The sequence below is a fragment of the Pomacea canaliculata genome, linkage group LG3 (genome assembly GCF_003073045.1).
Source record: "Pomacea canaliculata isolate SZHN2017 linkage group LG3, ASM307304v1, whole genome shotgun sequence".
NCBI classification, from domain to species: Eukaryota; Metazoa; Mollusca; class Gastropoda; order Architaenioglossa; family Ampullariidae; genus Pomacea; species Pomacea canaliculata.
In genome coordinates, this window is record NC_037592.1 from 18,230,188 (window position 1) to 18,253,743 (window position 23,556).

Consider the following 23,556-nt stretch of genomic DNA (forward strand, 5'->3'; position numbering starts at 1 on the left):
ATGTAAATAATAAATAGTAAACAGCCCCTCGCCAGTTGTGACATCATTCACCTAATGTCCAAGGCCTTAGTAGTTGATTTCATAACCGAAAATTACTAATCGAGGTTACTGAATGTGTCTGCTACCTCACATTGCCATGTTTCTCTACACAACATTGCCATGTTTTTCTACCTCACATTGACATGTTTCTCTACATCATATTGCCATGCTGCTCCCTCACTCTCAGATATTAATGGGAGCTTAATTCAGTGTAATAGAGACAGGCGCTGTCAGACTGGAGATATCATCTCCCATGTAGCTTTGACTCCATCCCTGTTGCAATGTGTGATTTCATCCTATAAAATCGCAGATTGTCGCGAAATCAAGACGAGCGTGGAAAAAAAAAAAATCGAAACGGTTTGCTTACAGACAGTCCAGTGTTTTCGCAAAGATTAAGGAAAACGGTAGTGAAACATGAGTGTGATCGCAAAAATAATATAATAATAGTAATAATAATCCTCCTCCTCTTCATCATCATCACAGACAGACAGACAGACAGACAGACAGACAGACAGACAGACAGACAGACAGACAGACAGACAGACAGACAGACAGACAGACAGACATGCTAGGAATAGTCCCCACTCCACTGTCGACTATGCTTGTTGCAGCCCGTCATGCAGTCTGTCCTACCTCTCGCCGTTGCGACCACGATGCTGATGGTGTTGCTGAGCATGTCTCAGGCCGCACCCAGTGTGGGGGAGAGTGCCCCTGCAGCTAGTGCCCAGGGCAGTGGGGCAGCCAGCGATGTGGACAACGACTCGGAGCTGGAGAAGCGTCTGAGCAGCTTTGTGAGGATAGGGCGCCCCAGCTCCTTCGTCAGGATCGGCAGGCCCAGGAGCTTTGTTCGGATAGGTCAGTGTCTTTGGCTGCTTCTGTGCTTTCATATCCTCTAACATACTTGACCATATAAACCACTTAACACCCAACGACATTTGTCATTTTTTAAATAAAATCAAATCCACAATAATTAAAAAATTATTGGTGTTCATATCGCTCGTTTAAAAGTCAAAAGTCTCAGTCTCAGCACATGAATTATCCGCCATGATGTAAGACCAGGAACATCATTTTTGACAGTTTGGTTCTTAACATTTTACAGACAAAACTGAAGGATACATTTAACTTCAAATGTTATCATTGTCAACATGGTTGCTTAGATTTGTCAGAGTGTCTATCATTGTCAGTGCGCATGACCGTCTGGCGCTCACGTGCAGGTCGCCCAGGCAACTTCGTGCGGATCGGTCGTGGAGACGAGGATGTCGATGAGGTCGTCCCCGAGCTGGTAGAGGAAGACAGCGCGGACGTCGACAAACGGACCTCGCCGTTCGTTCGCATCGGCAAGGCATCGAGGTTCGTATCCTTAATCTCTCGGAACGCTTTTTTGACAAATGTACCTCATGACCTTTGGACTTGGGAACAGGTTGAACAGTTATAAATAACAGTTATAAATCATAGATACCTAGATAACAATCGTTGATCAAAACAGTCTTGTTGTAGCGGTCACCATGTAACACAACTTTAGAATTTTTTTATCAGGTTAGTTTTTACATATTCTGATTAAAAGACTCCAGTGGTATTTGTCCTTGGCCACTTTATACATATCCGTCTTATCTACATGGCAAAGTCAGTAACCCGCAGCTCTCTCCATCCTTGTTTCCAGATTCGTCCGCATCGGCAAGTCCCAGTACCTGAATCCCGAAGATAAGCGCATGTCCTCTTTCGTTCGCATCGGCAAGTCATCGGACGACGAGGACGAGGGTGTGGAGGACCAGGACTTCAGCAAACGTGCCTCTTCCTTCGTGCGCATCGGCAAGATCCCTTCCTCCGCCTTCGTCCGCATCGGCCGCGAGGACGGACTTCCGGCCATGGACAGCGTGCTGGGACCCTTCAACAGGATGGCACGCATGGGCCAGTCCTCCTTCGTCCGCATCGGCAAGCGCGACACGCGGCGACAAGAGGCGGCGAGCGGACACGACGCGGCTGCCGCCGACAGCGACCTGCAGCTGTAAGCCTCCAGCACCGTGACGCCTCCACACCTGGCGTCCTCGCCTGCCTCTCTACTCAGACAGGTGAGCATGCGCACAAAGTACATCAACAGTCCACATTGAGCAGATTACAGGTTATGTGTATGACACCAGCCTCACCTCCAACACGGGGTTGTCAACATGTCGGCTTGTTGCTCACCCATCAATCATGATTTTGGAGTTAACGTGTTCGATGATCTGTAAAGAGTTACTCAGAAGGGTTGGTCTGTTATACTAGCAAATATTAAATGGCATTAATATTTATACTTAAAGGTAATACTAGGGTAGTGCAGAGTGTAGATAATCTAAAGAGGACTGAGTAGTAAGGCGGAGAAAAAAAATTGTTTTCATTTAAACACTTTAAAATTGAAAAAATTGTAGAATAAACTATTAATTAGAGAAGGTACTTACCTGATGAACAATTCAGTAAAATCTACATATTTGTATGGGTTATACGAGTATCATATACACCATGACGATGGGAGATGGAGTACGCTGGGGTCATAACCTTTCCTGTGTGTTTGCTGGCGTGGTCCTGGGGTAGCATGCAGTATGACTGACATGATGCCAGACATTACATAGGAACCACATCGCCGTGTATTACAGGTCTGTGGAAATGCGGCGCACAGTTCCCACCCTGTCGTTGAAGCTGCCGTGTGCACTCTCTAAGTCTGTACACTGAAATCACTTTATAACATTGTCGAAGAATCGTGCACAATAAAAAAAAAATAAAAAGTGAAAGAGAGACAAAAGCAATTTTCAGAAATTTGGTATTAGTGTATTTTCTTCGTTCCTTATGCCGATTACCTATTGTCTTTGCTGTTTAATACACTATCAGCACGTATGATGGCATGTCTATTTATAAATTACAAATTGCATAATTATAATTGATGATATTTGTTTCACCAAATGATAATCTCTTCTAACGTCTGTGCCTCTGAATATAGTACCTATACTTCTTAAAGGTTACACGCATCTAAGAAATACAAGTACCATTTTCCAGTCTAATCGAAAGCGTGTGGAGTTGGAGATGTCTTTTTTAATTAAGATCTGTGTTTTTATCTTGTAAAGATCACTTATGACAAATCCCATAAATATCCAGTAATATCTGTATCGCCTGTCGGAAATATTACACCAGTTTTACCACAATCAAAAGCATGTTACATGCAACCACCTCGTCATAAAAAGTAGGTAACGGAAAGGGTTGTCCCCTAACCTTATCAGGTCGTTAGGGTGTTGAGGTGTTAGAGACCTCACTTGTCTTGGGGCCAGCTTGAGGTAAGGGCTGTGTCCATCCCTTCTCCCTCGTTACTTTGCCTTACCCTAACCCTCTATGGAGTCAGATACCGATGGCTGCCAGCTAAGTATGTTGGGGTAGTTTGCTGCTCTACTCGGGTATCGAACTAGTTCGCCTCTCAAGTCGGACTCCAGCGCTCTAACCACTCGGCTCGTTAACACCAATCGTAAGATATAATTCTCCTATTATTCTGAGCAACTTTGGTTTTCACATCAGGCGCCGTAAAAACCCAAGTATGTTATTTTTCCGAAACTCACGAAACTCACGGAAAAGCATCTTCTTTGTATGTAGCATGCAATGCTCAAACCACGCAGACACTATGTACTTTTTCTAACCTCAAAACATCTTTACCAGCTTCTTTATAATTTTGGAAACAAAACGATTGTCCTTGATTTTGCCCTGTTGTCCAGGGTAAGGACTAACCCTCGCTTTATAATTACTTAAACTAGATATCGCTATTATCTATTTGATAGTTGTGCACATTATCAGAGCTCTGTTTTCTTTGGTTTTTTTCGGGATCATTGATTATCGAAAGTGTGGGTGGCAAGGTGAACATGTCCTGACATCACTTTGGGGACTGTCCAAACATCTCGTTAATCGCTAATGAACTGTCCCGGCACCCAGCAGGTCCCTGATAGAATTCCTGACATAAAGTCAACCACTCGTAAACTGTTTTGACACTCGGAGAATCCCTCATGGACTGTCCTGACCCCCGTTAATCACTGATGGACTGCAAAGACAATTAGCACTCCGTCCTGAGGCTGTGGATGATTCCCCAAACTGCACGCATGCGCACAGAGGTGGCACGAGCGCAGCGCGTGGACACAAGGCTTCGGGGCACGAGACTCATGGCAGGACGTCCTGGGGACGAGAGAGAAAATCCGTTTCCTTCATTGTTTCAGTTTCATCCTCTCTTCACTCCGCCCACCTTTTCACATTCCAGTCTCGATTTTTCCACCTCCACGTCCCGAATCGTCACTTCCTGTTATCTTTCTGTTATCTGTCCCCCTAAAGATCTGTAATGAAATAAAAGGTCACCTGTAGGTGGCATGGAAAACAGAGTGAGTGAAAGTAGTCCGTGCAGTTTTTGTGTGGACGTGTTATCAATCCCTTCTCCTTTCCTAACAACCGTTCACCTTTACTGATAATGAGACTCCATCAGCTGAAAGGTAGAAAGTGGGTGAGCGTCCACCCGGCGACTATCTCTAGAGCACACGAACCAATGCTAATGAGATTTGGCCACAGTCTCATCTTTTTGAATTCATTTATAAACCAGGTAACCCAGATCTTTGTCTAATGACTCAATCACTATCTCGAAGAAAAACATCCTAGCTTGACTTTAGCTTTTATTTTAGATCACTGGAAAAATACTTTGACCACATTGTAGAGACGTATTTATATTAAGTAGTAAAGACTCATGTAATGAATTTTTTTGATATCTTTAGGTTTCTTTGAGATAAAGTCGACAGAAATCTTTATTGCCTAAAACAGCACAATGATGACCGACAATAGCATCAAGGAAAGCAAAGCACAAAGAACTTGATCCGCTTGCAGGACATGATTTGCACTTCTGTCAACAAGACTGGCTTGCCGGTTAGTGTATTTCTACAGGCAAACAAACATTACTCAGAAATAGGAATTCTTTTTGGGTTCAACAATGCGGGAAATGTTATTCTTGATCATTCTGCAAATAAAGTGGTGCATTGTCATCAAAAGCCTAGTGATCAAGATGCGTTCCATTCGTCGTTAAAATGAAAAAAGAAGGAACAAAATGTACAAAGAAAACATAAAGAAAAACTAATACTTAAAACCGACTTCCACAAAATCCAGGCCAATCCACGAGGTTTTACTCTTCTCTCGTCAATGCTTTATCGCTATGGTGATCGATTTAGAAAGTTTGGAAAGTTCGTAGCTGGGTCAAGCCAGTCTCTGTGGTCACGTGGGGAGGGCCTGTGCAGCGCACACAAGGACGAGTGGCGCCTCCTACTGAACTCAGCTCTTCAAGTGGAACAGAGCTACTCAGTTTTTGACGGTAATTCTACCTAAAACACGCGCCATCTTACAGGAGATCAAAGAAAGTTACCAAACACTTCCTTCTTCCTTTAAACTTGTCTTGATCAAAAGAATTTTTTATACCGCTGTGTGTGTGTGAGCGCGTGCGCACGCGTGTTTCTGTGTGTGCGTGTGTGTGTGTGTGTGTGTACACGCGTATGTAGTGTTTCTCTCTGTGTGTTTTTTCTTGACAGCTTGCAGACGAGTGTGAATACTTCAAGGGTTGCTTTTCCTGCTGTGTTCGTATGTGCGTTTGCACGTGTGTCCATGCCTGTGCGTGCACGTATTTTCTATAGCTGACTCTAGAGCAGTTGTTTGTTGCATCCTTTTCAACTTGCTAACATAGGACAGTGTCTAATGTTTCTTTATGATTCGAGAATGAACATTGACATTGATATCGGATTCAATTACAAAGAGTGCTTCCCATGTAAAACATTATTCAACGTGGGACCGAGTGTTCGGACACCTCGTGTAGAGACCATATTTTATACATAAGCAAATGTCTACGTACCGGATAAAGCACACATTACTATCGCCAGTAAATACCAACCCCACAAAAAAATGCTATTGTAGAAAGTTTGGTTTGTTTGTTCGGGAACTAATGGTGCATACTCTATTAGAATGACATTTAGTGTCTCACAATGATGGACTGAGCAATGCTGTTAGAATGCTTAAACATATGAAATCACCTCTGAACTTGTGTTCTTAGATAGGTAAGCAGTCACCTGCATAAAATGTACAGGTTAGTCAAGTCACTGCCGCTCTCTATGAAAGTTCGAGTTTAAAACTATAGATAAAACTTTTACAAAAGAGAATTGTAGAGCAAAGTATTATTTTAATGACAATCTTGACACTTCTTATACAGAAAAGCAAACTAATAATAATAATCATCATCAGCATCAGCAAGATTTGAGCATGTAACCATTGTGATGTCGTTTGTCTGTAAGGAAATGCACTTTGCCAAGCTTTATCTCTCAAATCATATCATAGTTCTGTCCCTGATCTTCTGAATATCTGGGCACAAGCTCTGCGGTTATTGCTACAAAAAAGGACATTTTTGAATAATACGACATTTAAAGCGTTTCACGCCGGAACATCGTGGTGACAAGGTGTGGCAAGGGAAGTTTTCAAACGTAACAGGAAAAAAATTATTTGGTTGTCATGTATGTGCTGTTGAAATCCTTCATCATGTCTTCTTTTGTTTCTTACAACTCTGTTTTCTGTTCTCCTTTTATATTTCTGCAACTCCAGAATCTCCTTTCCCCCCTCATATGAAATAATTGGACATGCATGCAAACAAAACATGTTGTGCAAACAATGTTCAGAAGGGTTGTGTCACTCTCTCGTGAAACTTCGGAAACTTGACGACAGACTGCGAGACTGAAGGAAATGTTCTAAACTCGTTCACGTTTGTTATTGTATGAAATATTTTTAAAGGTGCGCGGACGCACAGAAACAAAGAAACAGACATTACAGAATGTTGTTAAGAACTATTCTACTTTATTGTACACAATATCCTCGTTTGTATTGTTTGCCAGCTGTCGACGAGAATCACACACGACCAAACAGACCGCCAGAGTTAGAGAGCGATTCACCGAGACAGAGAATAGTGACAGAATAGTCTCTTTGCTCGGAAACATAATTTAGTACAAGTTTCATCAAAAGTTTGAGTAAAGAGTGTGTACTCTGCAACCTTTCCCACTGTGGTGAGAAAACTTTGGGAAACGTTGTCACCAAATTTTGAGGAAATTTATCTTCTTTTTCTTTTAAACATTTTCACGAAATAGATGGCAGGCAAAGATAAATATGTAAACGGTGATCACTCTTTAGTTGAGGTTATAATCAAGTAAATTATTTGGAGTACAAACTGTTTTAATGACATCTAAGGTGTTCAGGGAATTATACTTCACACTTTAATCAAAAAAAAATCATTTACTTTCTACTTCGATCTTACTTAGGTCATGCGGTGCGGACATAGGGGGAGCACCTTTGATATGCAAACGATGAGGACAGCAACTCTTTGATGAGATTGGTGTCCCCTGAGAGGCTGGGGATGGGGGTGGCCGTGAAATGGTGTCATCAACGAGACCATATCGCCGGAAGATAGGCGATTGCTGAATAAACTGGAAAGCTTGGCACTTGGAACATTTCTGCGGCCACCCTGAAAGGGAGATGTTTGCCGCCGCTTTCTGGCCCTGGTTTGCCCGACTAGACGCGGACATTTTGCCGGCCAGTCATAGTTTAAAGAAGTGTCTCGCCATGATTATTTGCTCGACATTATGAGGCATTTCAGCAAAGCGGCCATTCCAAGACGAGTGGGCGCGAGGGGCGAGCACGAAGAGCGACTACTGTTAGACCAACTCTCGGAGTGTTCGCTTTTTTCTCCACTTTCGTCGTCAGGGTTTTCACCCCTTTATTCTGCAGCACCAGCGGAAGCTGTGTCCACGGAAGAGTGTATGGCAGATTGCTGAGAAGGTACAAGTTGGTGTCATGCCATATTTAGTTTGCTTCAAACTTCATTCATCCTTCACGTCTCGCTTGGTTCTGCACTTCTCTAATTCCAACAGTGCGGTGGCGAAGCCTCTGTTCTCAATGAAGACCAATAAAGAAAAGTAAATTTTCTGAATGTAGCAGCTTGAATTCTCACGTAAACCATCTATCTTGGTGTTGTATTTAGACCTGGCTGGATGTCCCGTTCTGAATGGTTCTGAATGGACCGAATAGGACTTATGTCTTACTCGTCATCCGACCAGTGTCTTTGGATGAAATGCCATTTCGTGTTCCACAGTTGAGTGAAAAGTTAATCTGTAGTTAAAAGTTGAAGCTTATTCCAATTCTATGGATTGGATTCAGAGTGCATTAGGCTTTGTTTGGATAGCCACCCCACAGAGCAATCAGCTAACATGCTCTTACAATAAAGCAGTTTAGATGATGGTTTGGCATTAACCATGTAGCTAACGCCTGGCAAGGTGTTGCGCATCCGGCCTCCAGGTTGCTGGCCTCTGCCTCAGGGCGATCTCCCGACATGTGATTCTTGAAGACTATTGGCCAGATGTAGCGTTACTTAATGAGAGGAAACAGGCCCGGATGATTGCTGGCCCTGGCCCTCGGCTACAGACATCAAAGCTGTGCTCCTGTCTGTACCGTGGCTGCGATATTGCATTTCTAGAGGTTTGAACGTGGTGCTTGTGAGTTGTTGCCGCCACTAGTAGAGTAAAGTACATCTCTGATGTCACGGTTGTACTGTCTTTATTGCTGTATTGTTGAAATTACCGTTATACACAAGTACCTAACTGACTTGACTAACTTAGAGAAATACATTATTGTCAATGTTCGTCGTCACCAGTTGGTGGAAGACCATTTCTGCAGTTTGGTGTCAGCCATTAGTGGGCTGTGGACGCTATTCGGCAATAGTATCTCACCACACGCCATTATCTCTTTTCCAGTCACAATAAATCTCTGATATATTCGTCGGTAATTAAACAGCCAAGGTTACATAGTTTCAAAAAAGGAGCTGCTGTCACGACGAGCAACACTTTTACCACAAAAGTCATGTTGACACAGCAAAGCTACCGGCCCATGGACAGTCAACGGACTTGTGTTTGTCAGTAAAGACCGAGATCACGTGATCTCCAACAAAAATACTCTTGTTACAACATTTTGTAACATTTCTACACATGATCCAGTTGCCGCAAAATTCCTTACAGGTGCGACTCTGTTTCCCTGACTTGCCTATGGTCTCAACACAGTTATAACTGATTACGTTCCCCACTTGACGTGACCTCTCGCCTTGATCACATGACTGACCCTGTGTGATGTTCCTGTCCTGGGTGTCTAGCGTGACATTTCCACAAACTCTCAGTGGACAACGGCTACCCGCTCAAAGGAAGATATCAGAATTGGCTGAGTGGATGGGAAATCACCAACTGCTCGGCGGACTCGTTCCTTACCAAACTACCAGCGCCCACTTTAAAAGAACTAAATTAGTACTGTCGTTCGCCATAAATACCTTCAACCATCCAGCGGATAAGCTCCCAGTACAGCAGATAATCATTGCTAGAAACGGAGGAAAACTTTCTTTTTTTGGTGCCAGGACTGAGCCAGGCTCGTGGCGGGAGACTGAAGGTGCCTTGATGTCGCTCTCTCCTTTGATTACCACAATCACAGGCGTCCCCTACAGCCACCCCTCGGCCCATCGTCAACGGCCCAGCCCTGCTGCTTGCAAGCTCTGAGCCCCGGAGCATGGCCATGGCTGGTTTATTGGCAGCGATTCCAGCTTCCGCTACGGTAGTGTTTGAACAGAAGCCGTCAGATTTGATTTCACCTTCCGAGGACCTCCTGTGCGCTTGCAGTCTGTAAGCGGGTTGTCCTCTCTTGAGGAGCTCCACCGTCTGACGAAAGTCGGGGGGAAGGCAGGAGGGGCTGTGTGAGGGAAGGATGGGGAGGCAGGGGCAGAGGAAAAGAGGTTTGATGCCACTGGTATCAGTGTCACAAATGGCAAGAGTCTGCATAATTCATTTCCGGCAGTTGGCGTCTTGCCCTCAGATCTCCAGGCACCTGATAACCAGAGGAAAAGAGGCAGACGGTCGTCTGGAGTCCATTAGTGACATCAGTTTGGACTTCAATATGCAAACAGCGCACTTGAAAGGTCAGATGTGCCGAAAAAAACCTGGCATTCATAAATTTTTACAGCGACCTTTTGAACGATGAACCTCCGGTGGTCCATGACAGATGACCTAACAAATAATTTGAAAACTGTTTTCTTTGTACTGCAGCCAACTGACACAGAGTCAATTTATTCCTCTCTCTCATCTGATTCACTTGTCTAGTAACTGACCATCAGCTTTTAAAAAAATGCCATTTTCATCTAGTGTCGGGCAGTGAACCGTGTTCTGTGGGTTCCAATGTCATTTCCGCCAAACGTAATTTTTCTATTTATGTGGTGAATTGTTTCATAGCACATCTCTCGTGAAAAAAATCTCCCCCAGCCAGTTTAGCTCTTATACTGTTCCCCACCACTGTTTTCTTGCTGTGGCCGTTTGTCCGTTCTTCTGTTCTTGTCAAATGCAACTTCATGATTATTTAAAGTGTACAGCTTCTGAGACATCAAAACAGACTCCACCCTCTCAATGTCGCTGAAGCCTGTTTCATCGTTTAAGGGGAAAAAAGGGAAGAAATAAAGAGAGAACGATTGGGGATAAAAAATTATTTACCCGCGACCGTGTAAGAGATATGAATGAAATTTGATTGAATGGATTAAAAGAAGAAGCAAGCTTTCGGCACCCCCAGAGATTTCAATTTCTGTATCATTTTGTCAACTGCATTAGGTTTCGTTCGGCTGAAAATATTAGTTCGACAGGATGGAAGCAAACAGACGGTTTTTAGCAGTTTTGTTGAGATTTGGATCGGTTATTCCGGTTGTGGTTGGAATCTCAGCCACCATCTAGAACTTGACATCAAAGAGCCCAATAATATAAAAAGATAACTTGTGGGGGACACACTATCAGGGGAGACAACTTGATTTTGATATTTGTGTGTGTGTGTGTGTGAAAGGCGGTAAGACATTTTGGACAGCACTACACAGCACGCTGTAGTATTTACCGAAAAGACGATCATGAATCGACAGTTGATGATGTATTTAGATTAATAGCCCAGGATACATATTTTTTATTATGTTTCCTTGTGGGTTCTTTCTGGTTTTTCAGTATTTTAGAACGATGAAGATGAAATAACCAGCCAGAGAGACTTCACGTTCCAATGGGTGGCACCAATTTTCCCACAAAATTCAAGACATACTTCAACCATAATTTTAACTTCAAATCCCACTTACAAGAACATAAACTGTATTCGCGAAAATTATATATATATTATATTAAAGGACTGGTAATGGTTGACCACTAAGACAATTGTTTGTACACCAGTCAAACCTCACCTTCAGCATGCTAATACTGAGTGTAACCCCTGTAGGAGACGAAAGTGGAGGCCAGTCTTTAGTTTAATTGTAGAGCAAATATTTGAAATATGTTAGTGTCCGGCATTACCAAAGTCTCAGTGCTTGAAAATTCTACACATCCTTTGCAAGTTACAGGAGATGAAGGGCGACTTTTGGTGAATAATTCTGAATAAACTTACATCTTAATGTTCATTTGTGAACCACCCAGCGACTACAACTGAAACAACAACACTACTTAGGACATGTAACATGAACAATTAAAAGAAGTATCTTCAAGTTTAGAGGTAGACAGAGGTAGACAGTTCAGAGCTCATCACAAGATTCACACTCAGGCCCTTTTCTCGAATATTTCAATCGTTACAGAAGAATTTTTGTAGTTTTAGAGAAAAACTGATGCGTAGAATTTTGTGATAATCAAATAGTGGCATTCAAACGAAGCTACTGCTTTTTTCTCTTGTATGACTATTCCTGTACTCAAAAGCTTGTATTGCTAGTCACATAACTGTTATTGCCAGTCATTTGATTTCAGTTGATATTTTCAGTATTCATCGAGCTTGTTTGCGTTAAAATACCTCAACGGTTGCGTTTTTTTTGTCCTGCTTACATTTGACAAAATAAATCACAAATATTGATTCATTGAAACAACAATGTGACTTTCTGTATTGACTTACAGATACACATGTTCTAACACTTTTATTACAGAAACTATGCAGACTGTTGGTTACATTAACTACTGTGACTAGAGGCCCGACAACTTCAGCGAGAAAACATGATTATACAGGGAGAGAATAACAGCCAGTCAGGGGAGTACTTTTCTCTGAAATAAATAAGATAAAAAAACACACACAAAGGTTTCTGGAAATATTATTTAACTTCCGCTTTTAAATTAGGTGCTGGATGATTTCAGTGCTGATAATAAAAACTGATTTGTGAATCCCGCGGGTACCTTTTGAATAAATCTAGGGCCTCGCCATCGATGATCTGTTCGAGGTTTTGTCATCGGGGATACATTGAAGCCCGCGTGCGGGATACCTGTCCATTAGTTTGTATGTCGGGTGTGAATAAACATGGCGCGTGCATAAACAGGATGTGTGCACATTTATTCCCCTTCACTGCATCTTGCACCTCCGAGGCTGCCTTGGTAATGTCTGCCTGCGCAACTGTCATGAGGACAGGTTCTGTTGATGATATTGCATCACAGAGGCTTCCGATGCGTTGATCAGTGTCTCTCTCTGCTCGTGCGCGCGCTTGTGTGTATGTGTGTGTGAGACAGACAGACAGACAGACAGACAGACAGACAGACAGACAGACAGACAGACAGACAGACAGACAGACAGACAGACAGACAGACAGACAGACAGACAGACAGACAGACAGACAGACAGACAGACGTGAAAGTATTAAGCGGTTGCAACGATTTAAAAACAATATATGGGAAGTTGGCTTAATGCAGTCTCAAACTTTCGAGAAGCGTTCAAATTATAGAAGAATAAAACGATGAAAATGTTGATTGATTGATTGATTGATTGATTGATTGATTGATTGATTGATTCAATAACTCTTTAGAAAAGAAGATGTTGACAAATTGCAACCGAGGGGAAATCGTCAAACAAGCTGAGGCGAGAATAAAGGTCTGTGGTGATTGAGGCTCCAGGAAATGTGAAGTTGTAGCAAGTGTCGTCAGTGAGGCTTGGATGTGATGTGAAGATGTAGTCAGTGTGATGTGAAATGTGTGATGAGTGTGAGGAAGTGTCGTGTGCAAAGATGTTTGAAGATGTGTGGGGTGTGAAGATGTGGCGTGTGTGACTGTTTCGAGTGTGAGGCTGGGGGTGAGTGATGTGAGTGTGAGCAAGCTGCGGTGTGAGGATGATGTATGATGATGATGATGATGATGATGTGTTTTAGTGAGCACACGCTGCTTACTTTCAATGTGTAACCACATCGTTTGCGGGCGACGATAAACTCAGAATGGTGGCTCAGGTAGAATAATAAGCTACATTGCTGGCCCCCAAGCATTGTCCATCGTGTCTAAACTTGCACAGCTCTACTTTTAGCTCCCTCGGTCAGGACAGGCACGACCTTCCACCACCCACCTCCCCACCCAGTGTCACTCGTCCAAACGACTCAGCAACAGCGCGACTGCCGCAGGCACTGGGGTCACCGCGGTGACTTTGGTCAGCTCCGGCGGCAGACATCAAAGGTTTTAGCCCGTACTTACCGTAAGAACGGGGCCGCCCCACCGTCGACTGGATCGTGACATTACTCGCCTGCGGGGGCGTCTGCTGGTTCCATCCTGGTGCCGACTGTCGAGAGGGCAGCTCAGCTCAGAACTGTAGAATCTCGCACTCTGGGAAATGCCATGATAATCTTTTAGCTGTATTGTGGCAGAACTGAGTCAGCTTAGGTTGTATACCTCTGTGACTTGTAAATATATTTTTAACACAAGCAGTTCTCATACAAACTCTACATTTTCACATCTTTTTTATATCTCTGCTTTGTTTCATTCATTTCCTTTATTTCTTACTTTCGTATTCATGGTTTTTGGCAAGAAAAGTGCAATAAATTGAAAGTACGCAGGTTTTTCCTGGAGGTGGTGTAACGGCGGATGGGGAATGTTAGATTCGGTCACGTGACACAGGCCATCCTAGAGCGGCACGTATCGGAAATAGAGTGAGAATGAGTGAGAATGTGCTAATAGGGGTCACGACCCCTACTTCATCTCTCGCCGCCTGTCATCTCTTGCTGACGGTTATTGAAACTGCAGCATTGCATTAGACGGGAACGATTGCGATGATGAATCATGTTGTCGTCCTTTGTTCGTCGCTGTCAAATGTTACCAGGATGTGAATGAATCTCCTGCACCCCCAGCCCCTCCCCGCTCTCTCGCTCTGTCCATTCTTCTCTGTCTCCCTCAATCCCTCCTTTTTTCCGCATTCTCCACACTTAGGTTCTACAGTTATCTATACTTGATCTTACGATCACACCTTTGGAGTAAAGGTCACTAATGTAAATAATATTGTATTGTTAATCGTTCTTTAAATGCCAATGTCACTAATCCCTTCTCGTATTCCACGGCTCTTCATTAGAAAATCGTGTAAAGTAGCCTTTCTTATTATAACTTTCACGAGTTTTCGGGTCAAAAGCCACTGTCTGTTCTGTAAACATTTTGTTTTACACAAACCTCGGAAAAGTCCCACGAGAAAAAACAGCCAATGAACAATGACATGCTATGTCGATGCAGCTATGATTTGTTACAATACATCAAAACCTTACTGAATATATTTAAGGACAAGAAGTGGCTTTTTTTGCATCGGTCGTTGAGGTTTGCTTGGCTGGTCCAGAAGGTGCAAAGACAATCCTATTGTCACCCTTTGATCACGTGCACTACGGTCGGGGGACCAATCATGTGTGTGATGAGTGGAAGAAATTTGTTGAAACGAGATTCGGTTTCTAATGCCAATGACATCCCGCGTACATACCGAGGCATGAGAACCTGTAGACACGTGTGTGTACCCGTCTTATCTTGTAATTGTATCAGTGGATGCTGGTAACGACTGAGGCGATAATAGAATCTCAATATTGGATTAGTGTCATTGTGTTGACGGTCCTTGTGCTTGTCAGGTGTAGAATGACTTTTGTTATTGTTGATTGTGTTATTACTAATCCTATGATTGTTATTGCTATTTATCTGACTATTACTCTCATTTTCAAGACTGTTATTTATAGTCACGTGACTGTTACTGCTCCTGGTGTTAACTTTTTTTTTAAGTTCTCCGTGTGTTCAGATGTTAAATGTTAAGAATACATTTCACCACATTACACCGCAATAGGTCGTAGAAACACATGTTTTAAATGTTTATTTCAAAATAACTCAAAATAAATAATTCATAAAGTGTACCGTTCTCAGCGACAGTTCAGGATCGAAAGCATTAGTAGAAAAGCTGAGCTCGAGAGTAGCTGCAATGTTCGCTATTACTACTTTAGAGCTCAAATGCTGGTAACACAGAAGTCAGCTGCATGCTGGGAAAGCAGACGTTTGGTTGTCGTCAATCATTTGCAGACAATGCGTTTAACTCATCCTCTTCGGTTACTAATTTATCAGCTCCTAGAACATTGCCAAAGTGGTTCGCTTGAGCTTTGTGGTGCATTTCAACATCTAAATAAACAATCAAACAGAGGAGATGGGCAGGGAAAACACAGATCGAAATCAGACAGCCACGTAGGAGAGGCAACTCCCCTTGGCATTCTGTTCCCAGCCCCCCCATCACCCACTTTTTCCAGTTTGTTTGATGCCTCGTCGTCTCATGGCCCCACAGCAGGAATCCCCTCAGCCAACAGCCCATAATCGGATGAAAGTTCAGCGAACCGTGAGAAACCTATTGATACGACAATCGGCACAGCTTGACGGTGTGCACGCGCAAAGGGCGACACCGATGCTCGTTAGCACTGGACGTTGGACGTCTGGACGTCTGGGCGGACAGACCTTCAAATTGTCCGAGGGCATTTTTTTGAACCTCCAACCTTTGTTTGTTTGACATTTCTCTCTTTTAGACTGATCTTCGTTTGTTCAATATATGAACAGGGCAAATTTATATGTTAAAATATTAATTAAGATGTGTTTTGGTCGTTCGGTGGTCTTCCTCTGTGTGTGTGTGCGTGCTTACTTGCGTGGAGTCTTTCTCCATGCGTGAAAAGTATTCATTGCCTATCAGTTTGTAATAATGTACATTAAGCAGGATTTTTCACACTTACAGAAAAGTTAATTTCAGATTGTTATCATATTTCCAACATAAATATTACCGCCAGGTTTAGTATGTAAAATGGTCGGGTTCGCTTTTCAAATAGACGAACACATTAGCGCCATCTTTAGTTAAATGTTGATCGGAACTGTTTAAATAGTTTACTACCCTAAAAAATTATTCTTTTTTATTACAATCATCAAATAGCCCTTTTCACCAGTCTTTAATATTAAAAAAATATTTAAACTAACGAAACTAACGAAATAATAAAATCACGAAAAGAGATGAAACACAGAGCACAACCAGAAATGTGAATGCTGTGTATTTGGCTTTTTTTGTACAATGAATATTTCCCTCACGCTCCCCTATCTGCAGAAACAGTCTGGGCGAGTTGAACTTGAAAATACTGGATAATCGGTTTTAACTTTTACCGTTTCACTAAACTCCTCCGACAGAACCTAACTGACATTTGGCAGACCAGCACGGTGCCTGTTGCTAAGCTAACACATAAACTTTCCGCTGGTCTCCCCGCCCTGGCTTAGCTGCCCACAACACGGCGTCAAGGGAAGACAAACTACATGGGGGAGCTAATCGCGCCAACCCAAGATGAACGCAAGAGAGCGTAGAAAGGGGAGAAAACTGGCATCAATCCTACTGGAGGATGTGAGAAGCGAAAGAAAACGACCTGCACGTCAAATGAACATTTTGCTCGGTGCGTTTGCTGCGCACGTGTCATTAGACTTCACGAGCAGCGCGAGAGCCTGGGGAGGGAACTGGGAGACAAGTGCGGCCAGAGATAGCCTGCATCCGGGAGAGGGATGTTTAGGGCCAACGGTTTACGGTCGTCGTCCCCGGCACTGCCAAGTCTTGCCACCGACTACAGGGGGCACTCGCGTCGCGAGCGTAAACTACGTCTTCACACGTGACTGCAGAGGTTAATGAGGTGAGCCGAGTGCACCGTGTGGTGCTTGGTGCTCACACTTCTTGCAGCAGGTGCAGCGAGACATAAGCCAGGCATCCTATAATGTTAGAGTGGTTTGCGTGTCGGACTGAGATACGATCTATCTTCGTTCTTCTTGTCTTTGTTGTTGTCTTTGTCACAATAGCCACTTGATTCCTTCCTTCATAACTCGTTATGAACCTTTTCGTCTCTCAATCAACACACACCACCTCGCTCACTCGATCATGTTGTTTCTATTTCATGATCATTATTTTAGTTCATTCGTTCATTTAATTGACTGCCATTTCCCCTTCTTGCTTTTCTTCAATTCCTAACTTTTGCTTTTGTTTTCGGGTTGTTCATTCCTAAACCCGAAATCAGACGTGAGAAAGTGCAGAAAATAGTTTTTAAAAAGTTCAGCTCCGGCTGTCAGGACTGGGTTGGTACCCGAACGTAATAGAGGGTAGGGTTAGGTAAAACGGTGAAAGAAAGAGGAGATGCGATTTGTCCTCACAAAGAAATTAGCCCCCGAGAAATGGAAAGTCTTTGAAATCTCGCTTCCCTTAAAGACGACCGTTATGTTACTTACCATTCCACTACCCAGGGATGTTTATAAAGCAAGATTGAAGTTTTGTTCCCCATTATAAATTATATTAGATTTATAATATTATATATTCTATTTATTATAAAATTATTCTATATCTTGCTAGCTCTCTCTTTGATTTTTTGCGCTTACTCATGTAAGTTTTCTTGCAACTCTTTTACTGGGATTAAAACCTTACTGGCAATCAGTTTCTAACTCCCTTACTATAAACCAATAAACAATCAGCTCGACTTGAGTCCGTTTACTAGTCAAAGTCAAAGTAAATGTGAATTGTGGTCTCCACAAGACTTTCAAGTGAGATATAGTAGCCTATAGGATCATGATTATCTACCTCACCCCTGTGCAAAGCCACCCACTCAAACATCTCCATCGTCTGCGTTTCTGGGAATCATCGGCGCAGTGATTGATGGCAACTTGGAGTCTGCCAGCCCTTGAACTCTGCACACTCATGTTACCCACATCGCCATACCTAGTAAGAGACACTGTCACCATGGAAAACGGCCTTTCCGGTGATCAATCAAGTCTCCCGGAATCAGTCGGAGAAAGATGTAAGGTGGGCATGGGATGGAGCAGGCATCGAACTGTCCCTCGCGAGACTCCGCGAGATAAGAAAGGGCGGCAACGTAGCGCTCTCGTGCGCGATTAGGGTTTAATCTGTAAACAAACATTTGGCTTTTGCCTTATCGTGTCTGCGACATGGCGAGCGGCTGCGTAATTCTCTACACATGTGATCTTCCCGTCACCAGCCACATGATGGAGCAGGAGTCGCCTCAAGAGCGGGCTCAGATGAAAGCTGGATGTTTCGTACCCGTGTGCGCACGGCACACAAATTTCCGTTTGACCTTTCAGCAAGCGCTGCTCATCTGAAGGAGCTTAGTCCTTTAGGGCTATTATCGTTGTCTGGAGATAAGCTTTTCGGATTCCTGCGCAGGAGTCTCTTACATGCACTGTGGATGGATGTTGTCGTCGGTGTAAATGGAACTAGACACGAGTGGGCCTCTTTGCATGATCTCACCTATCGGCCCAGGTTCGATGAATTTCATCAGTAAATTGAATCATGACTGTTGGACACCAGCTCCCTATGTAAGCTCACCGGACTGTCCAGGTAAGGTGGAACACCACTTGTCCGTGACGTAGACAGCGAACGTTACACAAGAAGTGAGGCTCGTTCAGTTTGAAATCCGTGTCCAGTTTGAAAACGTATCTTCTGATTTCTAAAGTAGCTTATATCCCATGTCAAGACCCACCCCTCATAGCCAACTCAACTTCAAATTTCGACTCCAAAATGTATTGCAGCTCCAGCTCAGAGTTGTAGACAGAAAGGACCGGGGTATGGAAGCCAAATATTGACAAAAGCCATTTGACTTGTAAGTTGCTTGCCACAGTTCATCCTGTATGGAAAGCATCGTATACTTGGACTTAAGGAAGAAATGTAAATGTATTTTTCATAATTAAACTTAGTTTTTTAAGACAAAACTGATGTATCTATTTTTGCTAATGTGAGCTGCAGTTAGGCTAATGACTATTTTAAAAGTGTACTTAACTCACAGTTCTCTTAAAGTAAAACTTCATGATTTTGAAACTAAGTAAACAGCTACAGCGACTTAATTCTTGACAGTTCATCCGATTATTCATAATCAAAATCTTATTTAACCCGTCGGCTAACAAGAAACTTTTCAAAGTATAAATCGAAATAGCCTCCACACCCATCTTGGAAGTGTGGTAAGCTTTCTGATGGCATGTAAACTCATTCAAGCATCCAGTCACTAGAAGACTGCGGCAGTCAAATTGTTCTTTTAACTCCATTTTATTTTTTTTTTTTTTTTTTTTTTTTTTTTTTTGTAGCACGTCCCTGCCTGCCCTGCTGTAATCTTGTTTTAATTTTAGAGGTCCAGTACTTTTTTCTGTAGTTTCCTTTGTGACGTCGCTGCAGACGACGACGACGACGACGATGAATATTTAGAGAGACTGTAGGAATTACTCGTCTGTACAATTTAAGCAGTATACACGTCTGCTTTCTCGTTGCCCGAGGTGTGATCAGACCTTTAGACCCAGCAGTTGACACACGGCAGAAGCACACACCATTAGGTATTCCTACGAAGTTTGCTTTTTCTCTTAAAGGCTGTATCTCCAGTATCTCTCGTCTTTGATCACGAGATGGAGGTCTGCCTAGATGCTTGAACATTGTGACCCAGTAAAAAGATGGAAAGACGACGGAAAAGAAATTTGTCAGACTAATCTTTTCTCTCCTATTTAAGCCAAGGGATCGGCTGTGGACCTTTCCCAGTGCACGAACTTACTTTGTTTGACAAGGCGCTTCAAATCAGTTTCGAAAACAGACTTTAAAACTCCTCATTGCTCATCATTTATATACCTTGGCATGTATGATCAATCCCTGGACGAGAGCTGTTCGTATTACAAGAAATGCCTTAGTTGCCGGCCTCTCCTTTGATAAACCAGAAGACGTTTGATTGCCTTTTGTTTGTTTTCTTTGAGAGAACTTAGAGGCAATATTTCTGGTAATTATTTCTGCAGATTTTCTTCCTACTGCATTTTACATTTACACGTTAAAGAAAGCAATTGTTGCTCTGATGTTATATGGTTCCGGTTCTGGGCTGATTAGTTTGCTTTCTAAGGTTTTTTCCCGTCTTTTACTCATCTTTATTGCGCTTCGTGTTCTTGGCCCGATGAGAGTCTGGTCGATTGTTGGTCGGCGATGTGTGAAGAAGAGTCAATAAAAGTCGTCAGGCAAGATTTACGCCGGTATGACGGTAGTCAAGGCTTGACATTTCACAGGCATTGAATATGTCATAGTCTGTGGCCTGGAGTGGAAGCCTACAGGAAAAAGAAATTAAGTCCATGGGGGAGGAAGATGAAAAGAAAAACTTGGCTTATGGCGTCTTGCTGCCGACAATAGATGAAAACGAGTGTTGCTTTTTATGATGCAGACAAATAGAACGCAATAACGAATATTGTATTAGTAGATGTTTGCTGCCATCTAACAATTTCTCTGCCTGCGTGTCTGTCAGTAAGTTCAGTCTTCGTTTCCAGATTCTTCGACCTCCCTAGATATTGTCTGACGTTTCTGATATACACTTTATGTATTTACCCCAAGATGGCTGTGGACTTTATCTTTCCACACTTTGAGAAGAAAGACTTTGGAGAAAAAAGACGACAAAGACTGAGAGTAGGAAAAGAAAGAAATCGAGAGACAGAGAGAATAAGAAGAAAGAGAGAAGACTGGAGAGAGTAGAAGAACGACTAATTGAGAGAGACGTGGTTGGGGAGAGGGGACAGGCTTGATGGCAGAGATAAGAACTGTCCACTTTAGAAGGATTCAAATCTCCAGTGGTGTGATTCTTGACCGCTTGTTTACCGCCCACAAATGCAATGATTTATCGCCCATGCTAGATTCAGTGGCCTCCCCTGAAGACCGCTAACTTGGAGTGGCTGGGACAGCGAAGACGGAAGTCCTGGCGGTGTGCTTTTCTGACAGTTTAGATGAGGCTCTTGAAGGTTATGACCGAGCGGCCACATGATATCTCAAGCGTTCACATTATTGTGACTGCAACAATGTCCTGCCCAGTGCTTCCCTCTATCACTCCTCCTCGCCTTTTTGTCAGAATCAATCCATGACTTCTCTCCTTTGGCAGACATACAAGGCGCATGATGGGCTCCGTATTGGCAGTTTGAGAAATGTTCAGTCGTAAAGCTGTCAGGTTCGTGCTGATGAATGACAAACCGAGTCTCCCTATTTCAAAACAACAGCCAAACGCTCTTTAACGGCAAAAAAATATTATATTTCCTATCAGACAGGCTCGGTCCAGTCTGTTATTCCACTCTGCTAATCTTCAGCGAGGTAATGTTTCGCGAAAATACAATTATTCGGTTAGCTGCATAATAAATTTAATTATTCATGACGATGCCCTGGTGTCCATCGTTTTCATAGAAATTGCTAGGTGTATAAATGAACTGGAATGTTGATGGACGTGTGAGCGTCTGTGCGCATGTGTTTGTGTTCTATAAAGCAAATGCATGATGTCAGGTGTTTTAAATGTTCCAATATTTACATTTTTTCAATACGTTATTTATGAGCAGAACACTTCATACGGACTCTGTAACGGACCTGTTGCGGAATGGATGTTTTCCAGACTTACATCACACTAACTCAACCACTCGCATACACACAAACAAAAGATCACCCTGTAACAAATATACCAAATGTTATTAAGTAAAAAGTACTTAATAAAGAATAAAAGCAAATGGACATATTTTTTTATACCCACCCTAGTCCCCATGTTACAGTGCCCTGACTATCCTCTACTGAAGGAGACAAGAGCAAAGTAACCGTAGACCTCAAACGCAGGTAGACATATGGAAGTCAAAGGTTAACATTCCTTCAGGTCGGCTCTGGTTCTGCTTAGGACAGTGAGGTTCTGGATATTCCGAAAGTTAAAAGGCTACACAAATGTTTTAAGACTAACATCCTCTCTTCTCTTTTTTCAGAGTTCAGAACACACACGCAGCATCACGATCACGAATGCCTGGTCCCCGGATGTTTGACATTTGTGGTCGTCCTTCACCGACATCAAGAACACGGAGACCGCAACTCTACTTCTCTTCCACCGCCATAATGAAAGAACATGTCACAAAATGTTTAGGTTATACAAACTTACCCCATCACTTGTACTTGTTTACGACTCTGTGATTGTACAGAAGGAAAGTAAACATCAGCCAAGGACTAAAAGTCGCCGCCCAGCCCAGCAATCAGCATGAAAGATGCGAAAGTGAATCGAAAGTGTAATAAAGATGCAAACAGTTGCTTTGTTTTTTTCCATTCTTTATTTAGTCTACCTACATTATAATTCTCGTACTTGGGCGAAGGGTAAAGCAGAGGGTTCCGTGAGAGTTAATTTACCAAATAATTGATATTACCTTTGGATGCTTTTTCTTTTCATTTGCTCACGCCAGTTTCATTTATTGAGTTCCGTATAATACTCTTGAAAGTGCAGAAATAATATAAAAATGTTTGAAGCTTTTGTCTTTCTTGAGACTAAAGACATTGCTGTAAATGGTGAATAGTTTAATTACACAGTAAAAGCTTTCAAGTGTCTTGTGAAAAAGCTACTTTCTGGTCACAATTCAGACCATTATCGCTTTACAAACTGTACTTGATGATCCCACCTTGACCCCAAGAAGCAGGGTAAGGTTTTCTTATCTTTATCCATAAAAGATAGCAGGCAAAATATCTGAATATAAAATCCCTATTATTCAAGAAGATTTAGTAGTCAGTTTAGGCATTTTGCATGTACTTGATAGAATATTTTTTTCTCGTATTTTTTTTAAAGATATGACTTAATCTCTTACTGGAAACCAGTCTTTCTACATTTAAAACGATTGCTACACCCCTTTAAAAAGAAAACATGTCATTATCAAAATTACTCCTTTTTGCTATTCAACCCCCGTACTCAACTATATAAACATTTGGTAAAGTTAAATATTCATTATATCGTCCCACTAATTTTCTTATATTTTTTTTGCGCTAAAAGGGTCAAAAATAAAAGTAGAAAGATGGTTGAGCTGTTACAGCAGTCGGTCTGCCTGTAGGGACATCGATTAACTGCTGGGATGATATATTTCCCCCATTTAAAAATGATTCATGGGTAGCAAGTGAGATCAGTTACAATCCTACCCGGACTATTTCTGCCGTCTCATTCAGTTCTCGGCATCATACATTTAGACAGTGTGATAGACCGATCAAACACCATGCTCTTTCATTCAAAAAGTAGCTTTGAGGCTTTATACTAAATGTCTTTAGATGCTCAACATATTGGGCGAACAGGTACAAAGAGTATATTAACAACAGTAGATGTAGATGTTATTTTTCTACTAGTGCTATCAATAAATC

At 42.5% G+C, this 23,556-nt stretch overlaps 1 protein-coding gene across 1 annotated transcript; it reads left to right on the forward strand.

The window, feature by feature from the left end:
- Positions 1-646: 646 nt before the first annotated feature.
- On the forward strand, positions 647-22,469 carry LOC112560266 (FMRFamide-related neuropeptides-like). Its single transcript, XM_025231975.1, has 4 exons — positions 647-894; positions 1,254-1,389; positions 1,700-2,108; positions 22,155-22,469. Exons 1-3 carry the CDS (start codon positions 657-659, stop codon positions 2,046-2,048), a joined length of 723 nt encoding a protein of 240 aa, XP_025087760.1. The 5' UTR covers positions 647-656; the 3' UTR covers positions 2,049-2,108; positions 22,155-22,469.
- Positions 22,470-23,556: the final 1,087 nt, after the last annotated feature.